The 27,608-nt window shown below is 40.0% G+C and overlaps 1 protein-coding gene across 1 annotated transcript in view; it reads right to left on the reverse strand.

The window, feature by feature from the left end:
* Window positions 1-18,624, reverse strand: part of LOC139623795 (transmembrane protein 132C) — a 128,950-nt gene extending 110,326 nt beyond the window's left edge. The window contains exon 1 of the mRNA XM_071482342.1: window positions 17,410-18,624. Coding sequence (XP_071338443.1) covers window positions 17,410-17,455 — 46 coding nt within the window. The 5' untranslated portion in view covers window positions 17,456-18,624. The remainder of the gene's footprint in view (window positions 1-17,409) is intronic.
* Window positions 18,625-27,608: the final 8,984 nt, after the last annotated feature.

A 27,608-nucleotide genomic window follows, 5' to 3' on the forward strand; every position in this document is an offset into this window, starting at 1 on the left:
CTTTTCTAAAACATAAACCAGGCTTCTTAATGAATCTCTTCCCCTCACACTGGCCTTTATTGCAAAAAGGTATCGTAAATCAGGCTAAATACGGAGGCATTCGCAGGGCAGAGTCAGGCGGCCTCTTTGTGAATACACAGGGACGTTTAATGGTGAGTGAGCTCTGTTAGGATGGAGGAACAAGTGCACACAAATCCAACAAGGACTTATTGGCCACCTACAGAGGGGAGCTCAGTTAGGTTATAAATTATGCAACAATTACACAGCAAATAGGATTAGAGGCGAGGATTACATGGCTATTGATGACTATCAGTATATCATGGAAAAATAGACCTTATTGTTACTGTAATTTACTTCCCTATGTTCTTCAACTCCATCATAGTTCTCCTCTTTAAGTATGATCACCAGGAAATCGCACTAGGGCTGCACCAAATCAAGGAACCAGCAAAAAACAAATTAAGAGAATATTCAGCACAAGCAAAGAAGACTGATTGTGAAAGGTGACGCCTGTCTGTGATTTTGCAGCTTGACAATGAAGTACCGTGCTTTTCTGGTGAGTGTGAGCAGTAAGAGGCAGCCTCTGATAATGAAAGCGGGTGTAAATCAAGCCAAAACATGTTTTTCTCCTCCTAGGGTCAAGACACGTCAATAACAAACTTTTACAAACACAGCAAATGCAACTTCAGAGTTCAACTACTGTCAACTCAGAAAGTCACACAATAAACTGTTGTTACTTAAAATTAGTTTGAGCCAAAATTGTGAGGCTTTAAAGGGTTATCTCAGGAGCCGTTGGATGATAGCAGTAAAATCCGTAAGTTAATTAAATCAGTTTATATAGTCAGTACAGAGGGAAGATTTTCTCCCAAATCCCTTTATTTTTAGAAAGGTGTGAAAAACAGCTAGTAAATGAAAGAGTTCTGTAGCACAGTGTCTCTGCATGCTTAAGTGCCTCCATATCCAACGCTGCTCCCTCCCCAAATCTACTGGTAAACCTTTCCCCAAGGTCATCCACATATAGGATGATAAATTCTACCTGGAGCTCTCCTGACAAGGCTGAATTCCTATAAATGCAGCCACACTGCGATGAGATTGTTGGCTACGCATCATTTATGGATCTAGTGAAGACTTTTCTCTGAGATTTTTTTGTGGGCTTTCTCTTCTGTTTTGTACAGCGCCAGACTTAAGGTTCACTGCTGATGAATAGACGATAATTATGCTGATAATTGACCATGACAGGATGAAACCTTGCAGTGCTAAATGCTTACTATGGGTGTCTTCATTTCAAACTGAATGGTGCATTCAGATTTATTGCCAAGCAAAATTTAGACGCAGTGTGAACACATTCAAAGGGAATAGAAAGATGTGAATAGAGAGAAAGAGGTAAAGATTTTCTCCAGCAAACTGAGACAAGGATTTGTCTGCTTAACGTGAAAATGTTTCAGCTGCAGTGCGAGAAATTCATGGCAATCCCAGGTTGTATGATTCCACCTCTTCAATGCACAAAGCAGCAGAAAAGAACTCGTCTGGTGGAAAATAAGTAAAACTACTGAAGAGGACCCAGTAAGTTATAAATCAGTATGCCCCAGCTGTCAGTCAAACACACGCACAGATGCATTTAGTGTATGTTGTCTCAGCTACGGCCACACTGTCTGTGGACGGTCACACTAAGGAAAAAACAGCTGTTGGGTGTTTGGGGCTAATAAACATGGTGGAGTGTTTAAATCCATGCAAATGCAGACAAACAAAAAATCCAATTCAGTTTTCACATCACACCGTGGATTGCATTGAGCCATCTGTGTTGATGGTACATTCAAATGCTTGTGAGAAGTTCCATCATGCGACATTTGACAGCTGGTAGCCAAATAACATAACAACCACAATAGTACCAATTTTGAGTATTGCTCTGTCTATTAAGTGTTTCTTCTCAAGGTCATGACTCCCAGTTAAATCTGAAAACACAGACATGATTCACATATTTTTAACGGATTGTGACTCACGCCTCGTGAGGATATTGTTATTCCTGGTGGTAATTGTGAACACACATCCATACGTCTGCTCCAAGAAAAGAGATGTTCCTTATAGCCTGAGAATCACAATCCACATTTTAAAGTTTTCTTCTTTATCAAAGTAATCCAGTGATATTGTCTGTACATCCATGGCTATATTAAAAACAGGATTTTAGTATTTAAAATCCTGTTTTTAAATTTTTAAATTTAGTATTTAGTATTTCAATAATGGCAACTGTTGCACTCTGCACAGATGCCATTTGATTCTCGGTTCTTGTATTTTCACCTTTGAAATCAGCTCTAGTTCCTTCCTTTCTGCTCTAACCCAGTGCTGCAAACTCTGCACTAAAGGGCACCCAAGGGCCAAAAGAGAAAAACACACAGAGGGCAACACTAAATTAATTTGACATTTGAGGCTTTTTTAATTCTTTGGACCTTTAAAAATATGTGATTGTCTTTCCCTCTCTAAGAGGAGTACCCATTCACCCCACACTGCCTTGTTTCCTTCTAAAAAGGGCTTTTATTGTGGCTCCAGATGGACTGGCTTTAAATCTGCAGTTTAACCTAAAACCTGTCAGAGTGGGAACTAACTCCATGAACAAGTAGCTCTATTTTGGGCCAGGGAAAGAAAGCTATTAAAGCAGGGGGAGAGAAATGTTGCTATTTCAGACTAGATCAGAAAGAAAGAGCAGTGCGCTTTCACGCCACTGACAAAATCTGTTTCTGTCTTAAAGAAATATTTCAAACTAGCACTGCAGCGGGACACATTTTGCTCTCAAAGCCTTCCTGTCCGGCTGCCAAGCCAAGCTGAACTTTATTTCAGTGATTGACAAGAATTCACTCTGCACCAGACGATTCCCCTTGAGCCACTTATACAAACTTGGGCTTTATAATGTGTTGGAGAAAAAAAAAAAGGTTGGGAAACAGAAGCTAATTATAATTTTAGTTCTACAAACATTTCTTGGATGCAGAGCTGCTCTGCAGGCAGAGGAAAGAATTTACTGTGAGTTAATCCTCAATAGGCCAAGCTAAAGCACCATGGCTCTTCCTAGCAAGTAATGTTAGATGAGCCTCTATCAAAAGCAGAGCAGGGAGAGGGGCATTATTATTATGAAGCCTTGTGCTCTTGCTGTGAAAAAGGAAAGGAAAAGTGAGGCAGCCTTGGCATATAACCCTATTAGCCATTACACCTTGCTCACCTGTCAAGTTCATCCTAGCCACAGCTCACAGCTAATTGCTAGCTATATTTTTCGAGATATTGAATGCTGTGGTCAGCGAGAGCAATTAACCTGAAGCATGCCTTTATTTTTCAAAAGGAGTACCTGTAATATGAATGTAATCAATACAACAATGTTCCAATGTAAAAGTGATTATGTGAAAAACAACCTTATTATTTTTAGTTAGATCAACCTCCCTCCTTGGGTTTTTTTTTTGTTGTTGTTTTTTTAAACACGGATTTCTCCCTCTGATTTTTATGCATCTGCGAGCAAAAGGCTTTTGCTTAGAAGGTCTGATTGGTGAAATATTAAGTAGAAGAAAGAGTGCTGCTGTGGTAGAAAGACAAATAACTTCATTTTTATCTCAGCCAAGGAGGTTATGTTTTCACCCGTGTCTGTTTCTTTGTAGGTTTGTTTGTTTGTCAGCAGGATTACACAAAAAATATTGAGCCAATTTGCACCGTACTTGTTGGAGGGATGGGGCAGGCCCAGGGAAGAACCCATTCAATTTTGGGAAAGATCCAGATTATTTATTCTGAATTTGAACTTTTTCTCTTGGGTCTGGTGTATCTTGTTTGACAAAACTTTAGTTTTTGTATGTTTGTTTTAATTTCCAAGTTGTTGATGGAGTTAGTTATTTCTGTTAACAATCTGTGTCATATTAAAATCTATTCATTCATATAAATGATGTAAATTAGCATTGATATAAAATTCACATAAATCACCCTTGTCAAACCATCAGGCAGTGTGATCCAAAACACTCTAACACTGTAAAGTTAGCATAGCCAACAGTAAATATGCTAGAAAATTAGCTTGCTAGCTGTGGTGCTACACCTTGCAGGTATTAGTGGTCTCCCTTGAGAAACATTGAACTAAAACCCCAACAATAAACTATGAATTAATGTGATGTGTTTTTGTTTTGTTTTTTTAATAATGATCCAATAATGATCTTCTGGGATGTATCCACACATATTCCACAAGATCTGTCATTACACTGGAAAACAGTAAATAGTCAGGTGGGTATATATTATAAATTGTCACAATAACAGTTCCCAACTTGTGGGATCTTTAAAAACATTAAAAATGTTCAAAAACTCCCGTCATTGTTTTATGTTTTTTTTTTCTCATATCAAGGCCTATGAATGTGATAAACCAATGATAGGAACTTTTATGTTGCTGCTGGCCAGGGCATATCATATACTTGTTTGCTATCTCAGTCTAATTGCACACTAAAAGATCACATCCAAAAACTGTAGTATCAAAATGGATAGCTGGTCAGCAACAAGAAGAATGAAAAGAGTCAAGAGACAGATGGTGAATTGATGAGTGATCGTCAGAACTACCGTCAAACAAAAAAGAAAAACTGAGTTACTATATGTTTCCCCCGCTTTCAGTTCAGTCCTGAATGTACACTCGCTCTTACGTGCTCTGAGAAAGCATTATTTGGCCTCTGAGTTGTTACAGGGTCGGCTGTGAGCTGTCCACATTTTTGTGATTTTGAGTTGGAAAAGGTTGGGAACCGCTGTATTATCACATATTTGTTATCAACTTTATACTGCTCTTGTAGAGTTGCTCAGCTTCTATAAGACAGCTGAGGTCATAGTGCTTGAAGGTGTAAAATATAACTAACTGTATAACTTTGACACAGCTGCTTCCTGTCATAAATCATGTGATATACTGAAAGATGAGCTATAAAAACATCATCATGTTAACAGCATTGCCAAAAATCTGTCTCCCCACTGTACACAAGGGAAGACAGGGACATCTTCTCTAAAGTATTAGTGAAAGAGCTGTTAGTGTTTGAGAAGTAGAAGAAGCCACAACACTTGCTCCGACCTTCAAGAACATTTTCTCGTTACAGGCAATAGCCTTTTAGGGCTGTTAACAGTATGAACTTTGGTTTTCATTATCCAGACCAAAGAATTCTGCATTTCCGTTCAGTGCATTTAGGGTTCACACCACCTCCTTATACATTGGATGATTCTCGTAACTTGTTGGCAGAGCTACAGAGTCTACAACCTATGAGGGGAAAGAAAAAACAAACTTTATTCAGATGACTGATAGCCATAAATAAATGGTTGGATAATACCTTGTCATTTATCCATTTCCATTATCAGTAAATGCTGTTGTTAGTCCATTTTGCTCCCTATAAACTAATCATACAATCACATTTGACTGAAAGTGGTGGTTTAAGTGTGGTAATTTGGCTTTAACCAAGGGTCAGATTAGTAGTACTGAGATTAAATTAACCTACTGGCCCAGTGCAGGTTAGGATAGTCTTGTTTTTTATTTGTGTGTTATTTTATTCAGGTAAAAGCGTGATTTGAATCTGTATTTAAGCAGATTAAAGGAGACATGTAGGGCAATTTCTAACCACAGTGTGTAAAACCTTGGCTACACTGGTTCAGTCGTGCCACTGCCATTAATATGATTAAACCCTACTTCATCAGTGGGTTGCTGGTACTCCCTGTATCACCGCTGCCCAGTTGTAACAACATAGCTCTATTTCTTACAACATGAAGAGATATATACCAAAAATAAATCACAAGTTCACTTCTCAGTTCTCTGCGAAATTGCACGCAAGTACAGATCCCTTATCAAATAATTGATAGAATTCTTCTAGATCCTGTGTTATCACGTTTTATGTGCTTTGTATGCTTTTGTGCGGGAGAAGATTTGAACCTATGTTTTTTAGTTTCTTAGTGTGTGTCTCAGAGGGTTCATGTTTACTGTGCCATATTGCAGCAACAGAGAGTCATTCCTCACTTCTCATCTGTCTTCATTCACAGGAGGCTGCTGTCTCAGAGATTAACCCACCTCTCTCTGCTGGTCAGCTTGCAATATATTTCCCAGACATATTTCTCATTTGGACAAAAGTTGCCTTGTCAACATGCAGGTCAGATCCTGAATATTTTTTTGGATGAACCACCCTGGTTTCTACCTCTGAAAAGACCAGATAAGTATAACAGCAGACATGCTAAGTAGTTTTTTGGGTCCTTTATCCTCATCGTTTCTGTACTTTTTCTCACTGCTTGCTTTCCCAGTCCTTTGACATGGATATTGTTGAGGCGGTCATGCTTCCTTGAAGAATGCAGGGTTGTACTGTTTGTGTGGTGAAATTCACATCTTCTGTCAAAGCAATAAACACTTGTGTTAGTTACAGGCAGGCTGTAAAAATGCCCCCCGGCAGAAAAATCCTATATTTGGACAGATTTTGAACAAAAGGCAAAAAAATTACAGTTTCTTCACTCTCACAGGCTAAATTAGCAAACCTACACATGGCATGTGCAATTAAGGATGGAGCACAGATTACATCACACTGAATTTCAGCAGTTGCCACAGTCCCAGAACATCTAATGGCAGGGCCTTCACACAAAAATCTTCAAGGTTCTCAGAAAATGCAAAAAAACAGCATGAAGCAAAAGAGCAATTGTAATCCAATGCAGCCCGGCAGGGCAAAGAAACACTTGCCAACTGCTTGTTTGCACTTATCTCAGACTTATTCAAGGGAACAGTTAGCATGTCCTCAGAGTGAATCCTATCAAGGCTTCCATCACTCTCAGTGGATCGCAGCCAATGGGAGGGGATGAAGTGAAATATGAGAGGAGAGCTGCTGTCTACTGTTTTAACACAAATAATAAACTCTGTATATCACCGAGATCCTTGTAAATTGAAAAGATGCGATGGAGGGGAGATAGTAGTGTAACATACTGGAAAGAACTTCGGTGTATCACAGCGTCAGATCAAACTCTGAGCCAAAAACAGATTCAAATCTTAATGTTGTTTTTGTCACATGGTAGTAGAAGGATACAAACCGCCTTCTGTGCTGGCAAAGTGCATTTATTATTATTCAAATCCATCCTACTCTTTACTATCTATACTATACCTCTGTAGAAAAAGTGCCGCTGGACTTCTAATGCATGCAAAGACAACCACCATACTGGCCTCCCTCTGCTGCCTGTCAATCCTAAGTCTATTCTAAGGTTTTGCTCATTACTTTCAACGTCCTTTAGCTTACATTTCTGAACTTTCAACCCAGCATGCGCACTGACGGACAGGGGTCAGTAAGTCCGTGCTGTTTTATCACTTCGTTCCCAGAGTTGTCTTTAATAATTCTGTGATTTTGTCTTGTGTTGCAGTGTATTTTTATGACATTTTGTAACCTCTTATAGAAAAATGCTAAGTAACAAGACTTCAGGGCTAGACATGCTTATTTTTTCATAGTGTCAATGTCGACATGCAGATGTTTAGTAGGCCTATAGATATTAGATATATTTAGCATGTTAGTTTTGCTAATGAGCACTAATCACAAAGTAGAGCTGAGGCTGATGAGAATGTGATTAGTGTGCAGGTACTTGGTCATAAACCAAACAGTTGGACAAATGAAAATTATGGCATGATGAATGAAGAAAAAGTGATGACAGGTTATGGCAACAATCATACTGAGGGGAACATGAATTTCTCTAACACGTCATTGCAATCCATTCAATCGCTGTCGACATATTTCACTCTAGGGGTCACATAAGTCATGAGGGTTCATCCTCTGCATGTCACCATGATTGTTTGTACAAAGGTTGTACCAGTTCCTTTAGTCAGTGTTGATATACTGTGTTTTACCGAATAATGAAAAAGTCAGAGGAGTCAAACTCATTAGGATTCTTCCTCTGGGGACAGTGAACGTACAAATTTTGATGAGATATTCTGGGCCAAAGTCCTCACAAAAGACATTGCCCTCCATAGAGCCATTCCACTGACATGGCAAATAAAAATTATTATGATATATAACTAATCCAAATTCTAAGTCTGAGCAGGTGGAGAAGGCAGCATTCAGTGTTGCATTAACATCCTGATACAGTTTTATTCCCAATTTGAATTAAACTGTAATATTTTTTAGGCTAATCCTTCGTTATCATTGGGGTCACTCTGTCTCAGCTTGGTGTGGCTCTTTCCAATTTGTGTGAAATGAAGGGCCTCTGGGTTAAGAGGAGGATCTGCAGGCACAGATAGTGCTTCGGAACGAGCTGTGGCAGGATGTGCTAACTGCCAGCGCTGCCCCTCCTGGCCTGGGTGACACCACTGAGCACCACAGGGCCAATGACTCACTATTGCCACACTGTCTGTGTTGTGACTGGACAAATCTAATCCTCCCTCGTCATCAGCTATCACTGCCCCCTGAGCAGGAGAGAAACAAAGCAGCATGAACGCTGCAGGCTGCCAAAAACTGAGGACTGCAGGCTGCTGGACAGAAAGGGCAAGATGACAGCATGAAAACACGTCTTTGCTTCACATGTAGTTGAAAAACAGAGCAAATAAATATCAGGACAATGCCTGTTAGATCCTGAAAGTTAATGTGCGTAAGAGGACTTTTGTGCTCTGTGAGTTCACTCAAGGGGAGTTCATTAAGTCAGAGCTACTCCTGCCAGACTAACTTGTTCACTGATTGTACTCTGAGGTGGCCATTACTTTCACACTGATTAGAAACCGGTGATTGTGTCAAGACTGATTGGAGACGCACACATACACTAGCATTCCAATTACACCAAGTGCCATCTAGCCAATGGTCAAAGTGTACTTCAGGCTATTTACATTTAACTGAGCTGTAGTAAATGAACAAATGATTATTCTGTAGAGGTATTTCTGTTAAGTGTCAGCTTTAAAATCAAAGCAGCAAAGAAACATCTCGTCCTCTAATCAGTATTACACATGTGGAAGTGACTTTAACCCCCCTTTACCCCAGTTGGTCTAATTTGAGGTTTTACTGTATGTAACCAGTTCCAAGCTGTTCTGTTCTAAGACAAATATTGATAGAACATATTGTCATGATATACACTACATGTACATTAAAGCGTCACTGATACTGCATAATGAGGCCAATACCAACGCATTTAACACTTACTATAAGTGGACATGCTGGATAAATTTGGCTATCAAAACTCCACTAGTCTATATTGTTTTATATAAATATTTTATCAAATGACTATGTGTAATGAGAAAGTCGTCACTCATATTTATGAATCAACCAACTCTGCAGTTCCCCTGTGTGTTTTATTTCAGGGTCTGCAATGAACTGTTCAGGTTCACTCTCACCGCTCTCAGCAGCAGGAAGCTGTATTCACAGAAGAAACTGATAAACCAGCTGTTTGCCACCTTCCCAGCACAAAACAGCAGCAGACACAGTTAACAACTGGCTAATGAACAAAGAGGGGTATCTAACAGCTAAACAGATATTTCCCTCAGGAGGTCGGTGGAGACCAAAACAGCTAAAACGAGAGCAAAGATTGGACTAACATTTGCAACTCGAGCTGAATGCCAACTTTCAAAAGTAATCATATGTCAATGTTAGCAACCTGTTGTAAGGCTGAATAAATATGGCTAAAAAATCAATGAATGCAAATTTAGAGAAATGTGATCATGCTATGTCCTGAGCTGGACATTTTACTGCTGAAAAAAAAAAAAAACATACTCTTTAGTGGACAAACTATGATAACTGAGATACTGTCTGTAAACCACCTCAAACATATCTATGGCATTTCTCTACTGAAACTTATTATGTATGGTCCAACATACTGTAAACACCAATACCAATAGATCTGCAATAAGCCAGTGTGGGCTAATATGCAGACTAGATTACTGCATTGCAGTGGTCCATGTAAACTACACGATATAACACAGTAACATCTTCTACAGGACAGTATGAGATGAGGACAATGTGTTGTGTTTATGGATGAAATTATATTTGACATTAACACTCTTTAAGTAATTATCTGCATTGGTTTTGATGTTTGAAAGTTTACTTTATAGTAAAACCTTGACATCGGTTGAAGTTATTTGCTTAATGGTGGCTGATATTGTAGAAACCATATTTTGTTTTTCGCTGATACTTTTTTCCTGTAAAGTAATATTATAATTAATATATCAATAAATATTAATGCAGCAACTGTATGTTGATACAGCTAATAGTGAAAACAAGAGACACGGAAATGTGAATTTTATCTGATGATTCAGACAGAATAACACTGTCATTATTTTGAACAGAAACGAACGAGCGGGAATGTTAATCTGTAATGTCACGCTGACGTAAAGCCCTGAGCTGCTTCACTGACGATAAATATGCTGATTTCAGTCAGTGATTTGTTTTTTTATATCCATAAGACTTTTACATTAGCCTAATGCTCTTTGTTTCGAATTATAAAATGTGCTGTGTCAGAAGCACCTTTCCATCCACCATAATTCATTCTTCATGCAGCTGTTCATTGGTTTGCCGTCACAGATGAGAGGGCACAACAAACTCTTCCGTCTTGTTCCAGCTCCGGCAAATAACAGTGATTCCTCAGAAACAGAATAGACTGCTTCAGGGATAAAACTAATATATTTAAAAATTAAAATTCAGTGGTAGTTTTGAGGCTGCTGCTCAGCATTCTACGGCGTGAGCACACCACTCTGAATGAGAAAGAGGTGCACAACTCTCATTTTAACATAATCTCGACAATCAATCAGCCCCACCACAAAGAAGTCAATGGGCCTTGACAATATGTACCTGTCAGATCATTGCCTCTAATGCATTAAGCTCTGATGCCTCTGATAGACAGCGACAGCTCTGCACACAACCAAGTGCTAAGCTCTCTCGGATGTAGTGACAGCCTTTTGTCCAGCCACCTGCCTGTGATTACTCAAATCAAAAATGCATAACCAATTGGAGTTATGGATTCATCTCCACTGACAGGAAGGAAAGCAAGACACCGGCTAAGGAACAGCATATAAGGAGCTATGCTATAAATGGCAGCAAAAAAATCATTTTGTTTTTTACAAATTGTGATTTAACTGTTTTTAATTTTTAATGTCTCGCTAAAGTATTCATGTTGCTTCTGTTTGCACGTTTGTGCTTCCAGGCAAGACACAATAGTTACAAGGAAATAAAGTTCTTGAGTGTAACATTAACGTTTGAGCCTTAATGCAGCCTGTACTACATAAAATCTAATACTGTTGGATGCTGTCTTAGCAGTATTTGTTTCCAGAGAAAGTTCCCAGACTAATGACATTTTATTAATGCACTGAGGTAATAAAAACATAATCCACTTTTTATTCTGCTGTTTTTTTTTAATATCACATGATTCAATAGCTTTCATATTACAGTGAACAGTGAAACTGTCTTGTCCTCCGCCTCCTTCATGCAGAATAAAAAATGTTCAGCTGTTATAAAAAGCAACACAAAACCTGCAGTAAAGAAATAGGTTACAGAATTAAGCTATAAATACTTAAGGGTTTTTTTAAGGGACATTATGGGCAGGAAATACAGCATCATATCTCAGCACTGTTAAGATGTCTAGGCTGCATGTGTGGGAGAACTTGCAAGAGGGGCTCAGTTTAGCTGAAATTGTTGTGTATAGTTACAGTGTAGCTGCATCAAAGTCCACAGAGCAAACTAAACAAACAGGTGGAGCTGAAACTATTCCTAATGAACTGCTTCCCTGTGTTTCTACTCTTTCCTGAGTGAGATGGGTTTTCATGTCAGTTCTTACAGTGTTACAAAAATATTGCATCATTTGGTATGAGAATGCACTTGATCCTGCATTATGTAACTGCAGGAAGTGGTCACTTGAAGAGGTAGGCATGTCAGCCTGAACCGCTGCGGTGGCTTACTGAATTTCAGAGCGCTGTCGAGTATGAGGGGAACATCTTATTTCTCTTCGTTCTTTTCATTCTGCTGAACATGTTTCTTAAGAAAGTTTTAGTATGATCTTCTTAGTGACTTCTGAGTGACTGAATTTTAGCCATGCTAACGGTAGGGCTCCAGGGATAGCAGCAGTGATTTGGCGTTCATAATGCCCAGAGGGTGAATCCTCATGAGTTATATGATCCCACTGAGTGGAAAATCTCAACAACTAATGTAGTGGCAGATCCTGATATGGGCGATATGGTCACCCGTCCAGGGTGGCATCTTGTGAGAGGGTGGCACAAGCGCTCACAAAAAAAACAGAACAAAAAAAAAAAGCGGAATATTTCTTAGCTTTCATTTGCGCGAACCAGTTTTCTATCGCTCATTTGCATGTCGAATCAATCATATTATGTCAACATGTGGGGAGTGGCCGCCCTCTATTTTGTGCAGGCATGTCTGCTTGCTGCTGAGAAGGTCTCACACACAGAGGTTGTGGAGGAAGGGGAAGGGGGAGGTGGGCAGGGGATGGCATCACTGCTGGACCTCAGGTCTCCCTACTGGAGCGGGGGATCCATCTAATAGCGCACAACTAATGTAATTAGTAGGCTAAAGTCAATAACACCACGACTTGATTCCAAATAGAGAACATTTCATTCATAATATTGTGAATACAGGCCCATAGTTTCACCTAAATGTTATTTCTCTGGGTTCTCTGGGGGTGGGGATGAATCCTGTGATTCAGGCAATTCCCTGAGTTTTCATCTAGTGCCACCAAGAGGTTGACATTTCTGGTTTTGAGTGAAGTGCCTATACAACTATTGAATGGATTACAGTAACATTTTGTAGCCGTGTTCATGGTCCCCAAAGGATGAATCCTAATGACTTTTATGATCCTTTTCATTCAGCGCCATCAGTGGATCAAGATTTTCACTTATGCAGTGAAATAGCTCAACATCCAGTAGATAGATTAGCACAAACATTCGTAGTCACCAGAGGATTATGGATTTGATGATCCCCAACTTTTACTGAAATCCAACAAGAGGGTTGACATCTGAGGTTTTGAGTGAAAAGTCTCAACATCTATTGTACAGACTCGGATTTATTTTGCTTTACACATTTCTGGTGCCCAGAACTTTAACAATTTTGGCAGTGCCCTGACCTGTCTGAAAAACTAATTATAATTATATATCAGCTATACCCTTGTATTTAGTACTATTTAGTCAATGTTAGCATGTTAACATTTATTGCCTGCTTATAATCTGTTAGCTGTGTCATTGTGAGCATGTTAACACAATAACATTAGCATTTGGCTCAAAGGTCTGCTGGGCCTAAGTACAGCTTCACCGAGCTTCTAGCACGGCTGTAGACTCACAGCCAGTCTCAAAGTCTTAAACTTTGTCCTTCCTCACAAGATCTTTGTCTCAGCCAGGGAAGCTGTGTTTTCCCCTATGTCTGCTTATTTGTCAGCAGGATTACACGAACAGTACTGAACCAATCTGCACCAAACAGGTTGGGCTAGGAAAGAACATATTCAATTTTAGTGTGGGTCCAGTTAAAAGGGTGGATCCAGGAATTTTCCTTATCACTTTCCTTAACTTTGTGAGACAGGGCGTGCTTTGTTGGTTTCATCAGTTTCTCAGGAGGTAATGTATGGATCTTGATGAAAATAAAAAATATTGATGTATTTATGTTATAGAGATTTAGTGAATTATCCAGATCAGGCGGAAGAACATGTTTGGCCTTGATGGACGTATTCACTCCACTGAGAGCCATTCTAGTTAAATTGTGCTCTAAATCTGATAACATTGAAATTCTCCGTGCGGTCTGAGCACATGATTAACAATGAATTCATTTCTTTACATGAGTTCTAGACAGTGTGCAGTCTGACGTGAACTGGAGATCTTGGGTATTTTCTCTCTGCTGCACCACATCTAACCGACGCAGACAGTCTGGGCTGCGAACTCCCCAACAAATTTATGAGGAGGAGGTCCTCTGTTCAGACACGACTATCCACTGATGAAAGAACACACAAACACTGCATCAGCACGTTTGTCAATTATTACAATTAACCCCCCCACACACACGCACACATTCACAGCCCCTCCCTTTAAAGCTTTTACGCAGATTTCCTCCATTCACCTTCTCTAATCATGAAATTTGATTAAATTGATTGTGAGATCACGGCAGTTATAAAGAGCCTATTAACACAGGGCAGATGGGCTTTGTGGAAACATTATAGGACATTATACTGATGATATATAAATTTATGGGGGCAAAAAAACCTCTTTTGACTCAGTGATTGGAAAGCTTCAGCGTATGCCTCCCACACACACACTTTAAGTATAATTAGCATGAAGGAGCTGTACAAGGGATTTAGTTGAGAGTCCACCTACTCAGTGAGTTTCATAAAACGGTCATTAAAGAAACAAAGGTGCACAGTGCGAGACACAAACATATAGCGTGATGGTGGGTAATTACACAGTAGAAAAGTTCAAACCTAGCATGTGGCAAGCTGCCACTGTGCCTCTTCCTCTCCTCTCTCCTGCCATGAAGAGAAACCACGGAAAACACCCAGGCCACGCCAAATTGGATTTGAGACAGGGGAAAAATCTGCCTCTTTTTATCAGTATCCTCTTGTCACAAATCTCAGAAGTGCACCGCAGTGTGCTCAAAGCACAGCTGTAAAATAACCTTGATAAAAAATACCACCATGCCAGGGATTTCCTCTGTTCTTTTCACATTCTCTGATCCATAAATAAACCCCATAACTCATTTACACCAGCTAAATGACATCACAGGTCTTTATTTAATGCAAGCTCACTTTGGACAGAGACTCATTTAAATCTTAACGGCCATATGCTCCTGATACAAGCATAATTGATGATGTCAAAGGTTGAAAGCAGAATTTAGGATTAGTGCCTCTCAATTAGGCTTTATTTTAAAGGCTTTATTTTAAATCTTCCAGCGCAATAAAAAAACTATCCCAGGAGCGTTGAGGAAGTCAGGCCTCTTAGTTTAGTGGTCATTGTCTTTATTTCTACCATAACAGTCCAGCTGATGGATTCATTTCAATTAAACGTTGGTCACTCATATGATGATATGCGAGCAAACACATACTACAACCAGTTTGTGTAGCAAACCACAAAGACAAACACAAACAGTCCATTCATATTGTCTACTCTTTTCTGCATAGAACTGTGTGTTATTCCCTGGATTTGAGACATATTTTTCTTTCCCAGTAAAGTAAAAAAAAAAGACAGCGTTTTCTGTGCAGTATGTCACCCCTCTCTCTTATTTCTCGCTCCTTGCTTGCTCAAGGACATGAGTTGCAAGGCTTAAAGGACTGCCAGGGGCAGAAGAAGAGGAGCTGGATGTGTGCCACAGCACTGGGGCGCAGGACCACAGCAGTGGATCATTCTGAAGACAATTACAGATCAAAACTCTCCACTGAGAAAGAGCCTGTAAGAATTTCTGCTGGGTTAATAAAATGTTGGAGCCCCCCCCCCCCCCCCCCCAAAAAAAAAATCCTACAGGACAAGCCACATCCCTTGACAGGGGATAGACGCATGAGGACAGACACATGGCGGAGACAAGAGGCACCATGGGCTGTGTGCTTAGTACTTAAAGATGTAGACTGAAGGCTATCCTTGCTTGATCCCCTTTTGGATCTTGTTAAGCTCAAGGATAAGATGAAGGGAGGGAAGATTGGATATTCCTCTCAGGAATATCCAAGTGAGGTGTCTCACTAGAACACACCTAGTGGCTTCGATTAATACAGAGGACAGACTTTTTGAAATATAAGGAATAAGGTCAGTTGACTGAAATCAGAGAACAAGACCTTAAGTCCTTATCTCCATTTTATCACAATGACATTTTCTTCAGCAGACTTTTTTTTTCGACAATTAGTTCTGGTAACTCTCTGCTTTGAAAATATTTCTGCTATTCAAACAAAAGATACAGCCACAGTCACACCAGAGGACCACAAGATTTCCCTCCCTAATTATGACTTCATTATGCTGTGGAGGCATTTTCCAACCACGGATCGGATCCTCTCATTTCCTGGAGTGTGTTATCAATTTCCATCACTATTCACAGTGAGAAGCTGTGTCCTGCAGCTTTATGACACACAATGCTCAATTAGGATTATACTGTGAATGGTTATACCGAGAAGGCCTTGGCATATGGCAAACATCATTAACGTACACTTCAAGCCAGTGAGTCAGCACTCATGAGAGAGGCGCTGTCAAATATCCTCTGAGCCCCGACAAAGAGGCATCTTCAAGGTGTATGTGCACAGCCGACTCGTGAGATGCAGCCTAAGAGTGTTCAGTGGTAACTTCTGGAAAAGCATTGCCAGTCACTCTATAGATTCGTGTAGGCGATTCTTTTATAAGGACCAATAACTGATAATTGATTGGCTGTGGGCTTTTCTGTGAATACATGCGGATGATGATTCTTTCTCTCAAGGCAAAAAAAAACCAAACAAGCAAGGTGCTGCATTAGAAATATGTTTTTCTTTGCACTTGATGATAAGTTGACAATTTGAAGCTGAACAGCTCAACAATGTTTTTTTTTAATTTACTTAAAGGTATAACATGAATGGATCCCTCTAATAAGAAAGAAAACTGCTATAGATAAAAAGGTATTATCTGGAGACAATATTCACAATAAAGGGCAGGATACATTTTCAAAAACAGCATTTCAGGGTTAAACCTTTTTCCCACAAGACAGAAGGGATTCATTAGCCAGACCACCAGCTGCCCTCAGATTTGTATATTCTGGCTGCAGGGCAGCCAAAGTTAATGCTGCTCTCCTCCTTGTGCCACTAAATGATTGATGCAATATCATGTGCACTGAAACTGAATATTATGAATATTACATTGTCATCCATATAACAAGAACTCAGATGGACAGCAAGAAAGATTTTTTTATAGCATGATGTGATGTTGTTACTGTCATGTTGTGATTTGAGATCTCACGCCACTGCAGGCCTGTGTAACTACTCCCATAAAATAATTATGGGCTTTGAGATGAGTTTTGATATAATAATCTGACAAGCCACAAAGTAATAAAGCCCCAAAGCTGCTGTTGCACAGGAGAATCCCTGTCATGTTAAAATATTCATGAGATAAATGTTATTTAAGGCCAGAGCTGCTCTGGGATTTGTTGCACAGGTGCAGTGGATTCTTCATAACACAAAATATATAAGTGAACAGATATGAACTCTAATTATTGTCAGGGAGTGAAAGTAAATGAGATGTGTGCAGTATAATACTGTATGGCACATCACTTCAGACTGTGGCAGACTGGCACCTTCACATAGCAGTGACGCACAGGATGTTATTGCCCTCCCTCCCCTGGTTCTCAAGTAGGCTCCAGTTGCTACTCAACTGCCTTATGTCTGTCTGTCTAAACATTGTGAAAAAATAAAAAATAAAACGAAAGAAAGAAAGAAAAGAAAAGAAAAAAACACATATAACTAGTGAAGAGTAGACAAGAAAACATGTAAAGAGATTGAAATTGTGCTTACCTCCCAAAAGTAACAGCGCCGACTGAAGCGCAATGATATGCAACATGTTTCTTTGAGACGTTAGGAAAACAAGAATCCCTCCAAAAAATTGTATGGAAGCCGAAATGGCTTAATTCAAAGAAAAAAATCCCACTTTCGCCATCGTTAGTAAGAAAAATGAAAACGTATTTTTTGTGGTAAAAAATGTCATGCCTCATCCAGTTGTGGAAATGCTAACAAAAAGATCGTGCAATAGTTTTTGGAAACCTTTTCAGTGTTGTCTTATCAACTTGTTTTTGTCGGGAAAATTCAATAATGTCAAAGAAGGAACTTGCGCGCAGCTTCGCATCACTCTTTGATGCATCTTTGGAGGAGAAAACGCTTAGATGGTTGCAGGTAAAACCACAATGAAACCACAGTGTTGCTGTGCATTTCCACAGTCATGCTCATTGAGTGCCAAAGCAGTTTCATCCAAAAGCGAGCGAACTGAAAACGTATTCAATCCCTTGCCCTCAGTTGCTCAGCTTGTGTGCTCTGTATCCTCCACATCACCATCCTGAGTAAGTTGCCTGCTGTGTAGCGCGTATGCTCCAGTCATTTGGCACGAATGGAAGCGGTTCCCGCCCGACATCATGTACGGTGAAATATATTGCCGACAATTAGAGAACTTCAAGACGCAGCGCGGGTCGGCATACATCCACACCTTAGGCAACCTTCAGGTTTTGTGGAGTCCTGGCTGAGCGCAACTTCAGCAGCGCTCAGCGGCCACGGCAGAGCGCACAGAGCTCTGCTCCCGGAGCCAAATGTTCCGCTGTCACTTCTAATTAGACTTCGACACCAGGTGGTTTAAATGTTCAGCGAAAGTCCGGTTTCAAGCGTTTTGTCGGTCTATGTTTATGTAGACAGGCTGAAGGCGACAGTTTCAGTGGAGCTTACGCATCCTCAGCCCGTCCAATGCGCGTCGAGAGAAGCGGAGAGGAGGAAAGCCTGTGACAGAAACAAGCACTGGCACAAATTGGGGGGCGTGTGGCGCTCTGGAAACACATCACACCCCGCTCATGGTGGTGAGAGTGAACATGAACATGAACACTTTTTTTTTTTTTTTATCCTTATCAGACACTTTTTAACCAAATGAATTCACATTAAACCCCGAGGCATCTCCCTCTAAGTAGCTCACACAGATTCTCACGCAGATTTGTACACATGTGAACCAAAGTCATATCTTCACAGCTTTTCTAAATGCAGTTTCCTATCGACGCCCACTGTGAACAAAAAAGAGAACGACTTAAAAAGTTGTAATGACATGTCCAGAATCAGATGATTGCTTGAACGCACCACTTGGCGGGCACTAGCGACCCCGTGTGGCATCAGGGCGGAGCCAAAAAAGCTTTGTGCCGCTGGAAGCGTGGAGGTGGAGGACGGAAGGCGGCAGACAGCTGACTCCGTGGACACTGCAGAGATCACATTAGAAGTCGGTGATTAAAGTGAGCGTCAGCGAAACCAGTGTTACTGATTATGTCTGCCTTGTTATCCTGAGAGAGATGCATTCAGTGACTGCGCTGTGTTGAGCCACCTCTGCAGTGCTCAACGGTGGGCTCTCAGTGTCCTTGTTGCATTGTCAGACTACTCAGGGCAATCAGGGACATAAGGTATATCCCAGCATGCATAGTTTTTCTTAACGTGTGCACAGCAGCCCTCTAATATGACATTGTGGACTACCCTATATAAGACTAGAGACCCTTTTCATGAGGTGATGCATGGCACGGTATTTCAGTAGTTCATATTCTCCATGGTTTGAATTCATCTGTTGAGACTTAAAAAAAACATAATTGCAGCTGCTGATGAATTCATCAAAAACTGAAACACAGAAAATGAGACAAAACATGGTCCATTACTGTAATCTGGTAATTGATTAAACCATGAGCCACACTGCAGATTTTTTTTTTCTTTTTTCTTTTTTTGTGCAGTCCAGATGGTGTTGTGAAAGAAAGATAAAGAAAGACCCATGAACACTAAATACAGAACTATCAGATGTGTCACCCACAGTGTAATCATTCTTTTCCTGCGGATTTTTGTTTCTGCTTCGCTTGTCTGCCTCTGCTGTGATCAGTTTAAGTTTAGGATCTTGCATTACTTTGGTTTGTATTTTGATTGGGAGAAAGAGAGTTGTGCTGTTTTGAGACGTAATTAATGTATTGCTAAAAAAAATTACAGAAGAATGCAATCTTTATTGATCAAAGTAACTCATACAGTACCAGACACCAACTACTTTCCTAACCATACAACTGAAATTGTATGTGCACAACATAAATGCAAGGTCTCTTTTACAAGAACATCACACTGTTGCATGTAAAGCACCAGTTTTATATGATTTAGTTACATGTATATGGAAAGCAGTATCACCACCTATACTTTACCTGACTCTGTATCAGGCGTATGCACCAGTTTATATATCAATTACCTGGCAAAGGGAGAGAAAATCACCCAGGACACACCCTTCATTCACACAGATAGAGTGTATGGATGCTGCTTCAGTTGGTTGTTGTAAAGATGTTTGTAAAGGTACAAGACACAAATCTCTTCGACCACTAAATCGTAATTATGGCTTCTGCATCTGTCCTAATTTTTAAGGCATCCTCTCTGGTCGACTTCAAATTCCAGTTTTCTACTAAAAGGAGCCAAGCTTTTATTCTCTCCTAAATGTGTGCAATTTGATCCTGGAAACAAACTCATTCTGGTACAGCTGCAAAAAGCATTAGAGGTGGGAGGGGGAGGAGGACAAAAGTGTTGATGTAGAGCACTCACTTCCCTGGCTTTAATGGTGGGCTGGAACATCACTCACACAAAGGCTGGTAGCCGTCCAAAAGTAGCTCATTCTAGAGCTTGACACTCAGTCAAATCCCTTGAAGCCCACGCTACACTGAGGTCCATTGAGCTGCTGGAAATCAGAGGGAGCTCTAGACAGAGCCAGAGAGGCTTAGGTTACATCGTCTGTAGCTGCGAGTCATTAAAAACAGTAGAGGAACTCCTCTCAGTTCTGCACATGGTAAGTCCATTTCCCGGGCTAAATTACCAAGGCATTGGCTGCCGAAAAACTCACACGCCATCCATCATTCTCCTGAAGATGATCAGATACATTTGATTTAGAAATCTAGAAGTTTGAAAAAAAAAAAAAACAGGTAGAGTGATGCAATATTTGAACAGTAATCTCACAAGCCAAAATACAAGCAATGGTGTCTTGACAGATACAATGTTAAGATCTGCAGACCTCTTCTAGGACAGGTGTTATGACTTTGATGTCCGGAGAAAGGTCTCAAGTCTTTGATGCCTTGAAAAAGATCTGGAAGCTTTCATGCCTTGAAAATAGAGCGAAGAGTGAAATGCCAAACACATTCAGATACAACACACTGCAATTCCACTGTCAGACACCTATCGCCACGTTTTTACTTTGGAATATCTGGTAATTTAGTTTCCTGTAAGGACACCGTTTCTCTCAAGGATACTAAAATCAGTCTCTGGTAGCCTATATAATAAGTATCCTATAACTTTTGTGAGACATTCACATATTAAGAATCTCACAGCCTAGTGTGTTTCTACTCACCCAAATGGGTGAGTAGAAACAAACCAGGCTGTGTTTTTGAAGTTTCCCGTTGTCATCCATAACCTTCAGTGGGTCCCCTGTGGCGTATACCATCCTCTCCTTTATATTATACATAATGAATTGTCCCCTGTGTCCTCTTTTGGGTGGTATCCTTCATCTATGACCTTAACCAGCCTCAGTAGCTTGTCCTCCAGTCAGTTGCTAGACAGGAGGCCCAAATTCATCACCACCTTTCATTCTCCTCCCCTGGCCTATCTGATCTATGATAGCATTAATAATAACCGCTGCAGAATGCCCTGTCACCCTCTGTGCCTTGCCCACTCCCAGTCTGCACAGATTACCACCAGCCATTCACAGCCCATTAAAACTGTATTTACTTATCAGCCTCTCTGGGGCCGTCACTCTGTTTTCAAGCCTGATGCCCAGAGGGAAGGCAAAGAGTGACCTTCCCATAGCCTACAGTGCTGCAAGTCACCAGTCCCAAATGATTTGTCCTTTATTTTGCTGCCTAGTCTACTGAAAGCAATGTTAGTGCCTTTTAGTTTCTTCAAAGCTGCTATAATAAATAGTTTTATGTTAAAGGAATAGTTCAATTATTGGGAGATTATACATGTATTCACTTTCAGGTGAATAATTCAATTTAAAAAATTGATACAATTCTCATATCTGTCTATTAAATATGAAGTGACAAACAGCGGCCAGTTAGCTCAGCCTATAACAGACTGGAAAACTGCTAGCCTTCTACAAAAAACAAGGCGTGGGATTTGCCGTTTTACAGGGGTCACTCTACAGAGGCTTTTAGTGTCTCCATCCAGCTCATTGCTCTGGATTTCCAACCCACAACTTTACTGTTCAGTCTTACTGCTCTCATAGCGCAATTTTTAAACACAGCACACAGCTGTTCTCAGAAAAAAAAGACTGTACTCCACACCAGCAGAGTTAATGACTAGCTAAACGTTTTACACCTACAGAGACAGATATTTTTCTCTGGATTTAGACCAAAAGCAAAAATAAATGAGTGAATACTGGACATACACTCACTAAGGACTTTATTAGGAACACTATAGAAATACTAGGTAGAGCCTCCCTTTGCTCTCAAATGGCCTCGGTTCTGCGTGGCATTAATTCCACAAGATGTTTGAAACTGTTTTTTGAAATTCAGCTTCATGTTGAGATGATTGCATGACATTCATGCTGCCAATCTTCTCTTCTACCACATCACAAAGGTTCTGCTGAATTCACATTCGGTGACTGGTGATGTTCACATTCATGGAACCAGTTTGAGACAACTTCTCGCTTTGTGACATGGTGCATCATCGTGCTGGAAGTAGCCATTAGAAGATGGTACATTGTGGCCATAAAGGGATGCACATGGTCAGCAACAACACTAAGACAGGCTATGGCATTCAAACCGTGATTTATTGTTGTAGGGAAAACATTCCTCACACCACCACCAGCACCAGCCTGGACTGTTGACACAGGGCAGATTGGCTCCATTGATTTATGGTGTTGAGATTAAATTCTGACCCCACCATCTGCATGTTTCAGGAGAAATCCAGATTCATCAAACCAGGCTATGTTTTTCCAGTCTTCACCTGTCCAGGTTTGGTGAGCCTGTGGCAACTGCAGCCTGAAATTTCAGCTCTTGGCTGACAGGTCTTCTGCTGCTGTAGCTCATTGGACTCAAGTTACGACGTGTTGTGCATCCAGGGATGTTTTTCTGCGTACCACGGTTGTAAAGAGTGGTTGTCTGAGTTACTGTTGCCCTTCTGACAGCTCATATCAGTCTGGCCATTGACCTCTGACTTCTCTAATCATGAGGGCATTTCTATCTGCAGAACTGCTGCTCACTGGATTCTTTTTTCTTTTTTTTTTTGCTTTTTGTTGGCACCATTCTGAGTGAACTCTACAGACTGTTGTGCATGAAAATCCCAACATATCAGCAGTTTCAGAAATGCTCATAACCAGCCATTCTGGCACCAACAATCATGCCACGGTCAAAGTCACTGACATCACATTTTGTCCCCATTCATGATGGCACATATGCAGACCATGTGCCATTCATTTTGTCCCCAGACATTAGATGTGAACATTAACTGAAGCTCCTGACCTGTATCTGCATGATTTTTATGCACTAAGACTGCTTCCACATGATTGGCTGATTGGATAACTGCATGAATGAGAAGGTACACATGTGTTCCTAATAAAGTAAGTGCACATTCTCCTGGTGGCCAGAAACATAACTCCACATGAATGCTAATGTTGCTCCATATCTGCTTGTTGTGCAAACAGGCAAATATTTGTAACTTCAAACCTGATTAAATGTCAGTGTTTTCTGCTGTTTCTGCCCCAAAGTGGCCAAAAATCAATTCATTGCAGGTTTAATCTAGTAAACCATCACTATGTTTCTTGTTACAACAGCTCCAACCTTCTGTTTAATGTACTCAGGAGTTTGTCTTAAAAGACAAATGTTCTTCCACGGTCTATTGACCACATTGTAAATACTTTATAATGTTACTCTGCCTCAAAAATGTCCTGTAGTTGTGTTTGAGTTGACTGCATATGTGCCATTATATTTGACTGACAGCTGAGCTGTCTCGATACCATACATGGGACAAGGTGAACTCTCTTCATTCTTCCTTACACAGACAGTTATTTCTTATCAGCTAGAATGTGTCATGGTCTACTTTGGGTGTGCTTAACTTCCCCTGACCTTTAAAAGGGCTGATTATTTCCATCCACAATCTTCACTCGGCAATATGCTGCCAGCACAAAAGGATATTAGGCCCAGACTTGCTGGTCTGATAATTCTAACTCTCAGTATGGAACTGAGGGAAGCCAAACCACAATGCACTGCCACTCTATTATCACTTCACTGCCTCCACCTTCACCTTCACCGTTGGTATTCTATCACTTTTCACCTCAGTGTGTAGCTTTTTCAGGAGCTGAGGAGTTCTGTGTGTGTTCTGTTTTATTACATCTTAAAAGTACTTTGTATCCATGGTAATTAACTTCTCCTTTATTCATCGCCCCTCCCGGGAGAAATTACACAGCTTTGCATACTCCAGAATACTTTGTAAGTGCATAAATCTCCTCGGTGTTGGGAGACTCCCATGCTTCAGCTCCCCTGGCAGTGCTGCTTGATAAAAATAGAGGGAATCCAAAGGGGACCAACAGGTCTAAATATTTAATAGATTCTTACTTTACTCGTGGTAATCTCGTAATCAGAGATTGGGGGGGGGGGGGGGGGGGGGGGGGGGGGGTCACATCTATCACCCAGGGAGCCAATATAAGTCTTATTGTGTCCTGCTTCCTTGCACCTCAGGAGGAAATGTGAATCAGATAAATGATGGCCTTGTTTCAAGAGAGGCTCAATCTATTGCCAACGATTTGTGGCCAACAAAGTAATTCCGATACAATTCTTTGTATTGATAGATGGGGGCTAAATTTAATAAAGAGCCAATTTACTCGTAAGGGGTATAGGGATAGAACTGCAGTTATCTTCCCTCTTTTTCCCCCCTTTGCCACCATCTTCCAATCCAACTCAAATATAGACAGCAGGAAAAGGACAAACAGCACAAAGAGTGATGTTTTTGATAAAGCTTTGTTCTTAACTACTACCATTACTCTTTGATACCTATAATCCCAGTGAGTTGTGTCACTGCAGTATTGAGAGGGGTTACATTACTATATCTGTGTGAAATGTCTGTGGCTTTGTGAGGTTCTTTTTTGTTAGTGGGGCTGAATTTTAAGCATAACTGGAGTAAAGCACAACAAAAACTTAAGATCAGTAGTTTCAGTCATATTAAGTTGTGCATTTCCTCAGGGAGAAGACTTTTTTTTTTTAAAGAGTGACTCTTGTGAAAGCAGTTCTTTAAATCTTAACATTTTGATGACCACAGGCACTGCAATGAAATACAATGCTTTGTGAACGATACTGACGCCCACTGTGCCATAGTGAGCTTTGCAAACTTCCTCAAGAACCTGTATTAACACTGAGCCTGGGACCTTGGAGGGAACCCTGCAGCTGAAATACCTTTTTTTTTTTCTTTTTCTTTTTTTCCCCCGCCAAACGGTGGGTGTATCGTGCCACCTGCTGTTGTCTGACAAGAAACAGTATGCTCCTGTAACCACATGGTGGCAAAGGTACAAATTAACTTCAGTGAGAAAAGAGATTGTCTGCTTCACCAGGGAACCATGACAGGTGTGTGCACAAAGACTTTGGAACTTATCACCGACAGATTTGCAAAAGGAGAAGTAAAGTAGATTATTCATGAGCGCATGGCTTGAAAACAGAGGGTAAATTGAGTGTGGTTGGAAAATAGCGAAAGCAACTTCAGCCACAGTCAAGGGATTCGGAGCAAGCTGCCATCCGTTCAGGGAACAATGCTTTATTGATTGAGTGACTTGAATGTGAAAATAATAACTGTCTTGAAAGTGACAAAATTGGAATTAATCAAACCTTGTTTTCCACTCCAGAGGAGAGGCTCAGCTCTCAGTTTGTCAAATAGATTCTCAGTGCTATCTCTTTGTGTCTCTGCCCAAGTGTGCATTTACATGATGGGTTAGGCTTATTTTCATGCATGTGTAAAACCGAGCACTCATGATTCCAGGCTGTAGTCAATTTTCCTGTGCAGCATTGCTGCCACCTAAAGACAGAGTTTGAATCAACCATTATTTGCTCAGCAATCAGACAGCATACTGTACCCCACCTGTATAAAACACACACAGCTGCGCTTAAAGCGTTAAAAATGATGACATGATCCTATCTGATTTATTAATTTATTGATTTTAACCCATCTTATTCTTAAGTTATCTCACACCTTACCAGTACATTGTAGGTAGAGTAAGGGTTTCCTAGAAAGTGCTATTGTAATGCATATTGCAGGTTTTCTTGTCACTGAATGTCTTTCAATTTCAATTCAGTCATTTTTTTTTTGGTCCATATACATATAAAACACACAAAAAACAAAAACACAACAATATTGGCCAAAAAGGTGTAGGCCGAAGCTAGAGCTTATTCTATATGATGTTACATGAATTGGTGACCCTCTTACTACAGGTCAATGTGTAATCACAGAAAATAGAGACAATATAAAATAGAGATCTAATAGGTAGGTTTAGAAATCTCTTCTTTATTTGGCAGCCTTTATCGTCACACTCAAACCCCACCATCCCAACAGCCCATATTTAACACATCCTGTTTGTTGTCATACAATTCACCATTCAATCAAAAAGTGTTTCATTTACTTTACCAGTAGTCTCTCACTCTTAAAAAATGATGTGTCAGTTTAACTTACGTGTCTTCTTCAGCATGACATTTATTGCATTGCTTTCTGAAACATGACACAGTATGTCAGCAACAACATATGTTGTGTTAAAACACACTGTCATCAACATAAGCTGCATTCAAAATTGGACACAGATGTGTTAAAAATGACATCTTTTGTGAGAGAGATCTCCTGAGTGGTTCTGAAAACGAGCCATCTGTCACCAAATCCAGACACGGCAGGGGTGTGTTTGCTAAACAGGACAAAGGCAACTGTTAGCAACCAGATGCTGTCAGCATAATGGAGTAGATGTCAAAAAAAAAAAAAAGAAAAAAGAAAATCAAAATGCTGCTGTCTTAGACTAATGTGCCATATGGACAAAGGAAACCTGTGTTTCAGCTGTTTGAGTTGGTGGTATAATATTTTGTTGGTCACACTGTTTTTTCAGTAAGAGAATCAAACCATATAAAAATATCTATTTTTTTGTTAATCAATGACTTGATCGCTGAAATATGAAAAATGGTTTGTTAGATACATAACAGAACATGGGAGATACAGTGTTATGAATTATGATCTGTTAAATTTGTCATCTATAGCCATTTAACATATTGTGCTATACAAAAAAAAAAAAATTCAGAGTTGATCACTGACTTTTTTAATACTCACAGTTTACTATTGGGATGTCTGTTTAAGTGAAACATTTTTAAAAGACTGTGCCTTCCTAAGTAAGCCTTTGTAAATAATTAATAATTATCAAGGTTTAGCACCACAGTTAAGGGTGTAGCTGACAATATGGCTTAGGTCCAGTACTTTGTTCTATCAGCCAGATGTAAGAATGACAGGTAAGCAGAGGTGATGGAAAGTAAGAACATTTACTCAAGTACTGCACTTCTCAAGTAGCCTGAGGTACTTCTACTTTACTCATGTATTTTCCTTTGCTTTTATTTTATTTATTTATACTTAATATTTAATCAGGAAGTCACATTGTGAAGATCTCATTTATACTTCTACTCCACTACATTTCACATTAGATGTTGTACTTTTTACTATTTATCTGACAGCTGTAGTTACTTGTTACTTTATTACTTGTTCAGATTAAGATTTGACATATACTGATAACCATCTAAAACCATTTTTTTTAAATATATTAAATCATTGGCTATCAAACCATTTGGCTTTGACCCCTCACAAAAACACAGATGTGTATGAACTGTTAGTAGTTCCACCAAAGAGACGTTTCCCCTTTAAACTTCTGATGTAGTTTCATGTCAATAATAGTTTAAATGACCCAGATAAAAGAAAAATCCTAAAATTGAAAACAGTTTTTTACATTTTTATTATTGTGGGGT

This window comes from Trachinotus anak, unplaced genomic scaffold, assembly GCF_046630095.1.
Source record: "Trachinotus anak isolate AG129_WGS33_773 ecotype Australia unplaced genomic scaffold, CSIRO_AGI_Tana_v1 ptg000008l, whole genome shotgun sequence".
Taxonomy (NCBI): Eukaryota; Metazoa; Chordata; class Actinopteri; order Carangiformes; family Carangidae; genus Trachinotus; species Trachinotus anak.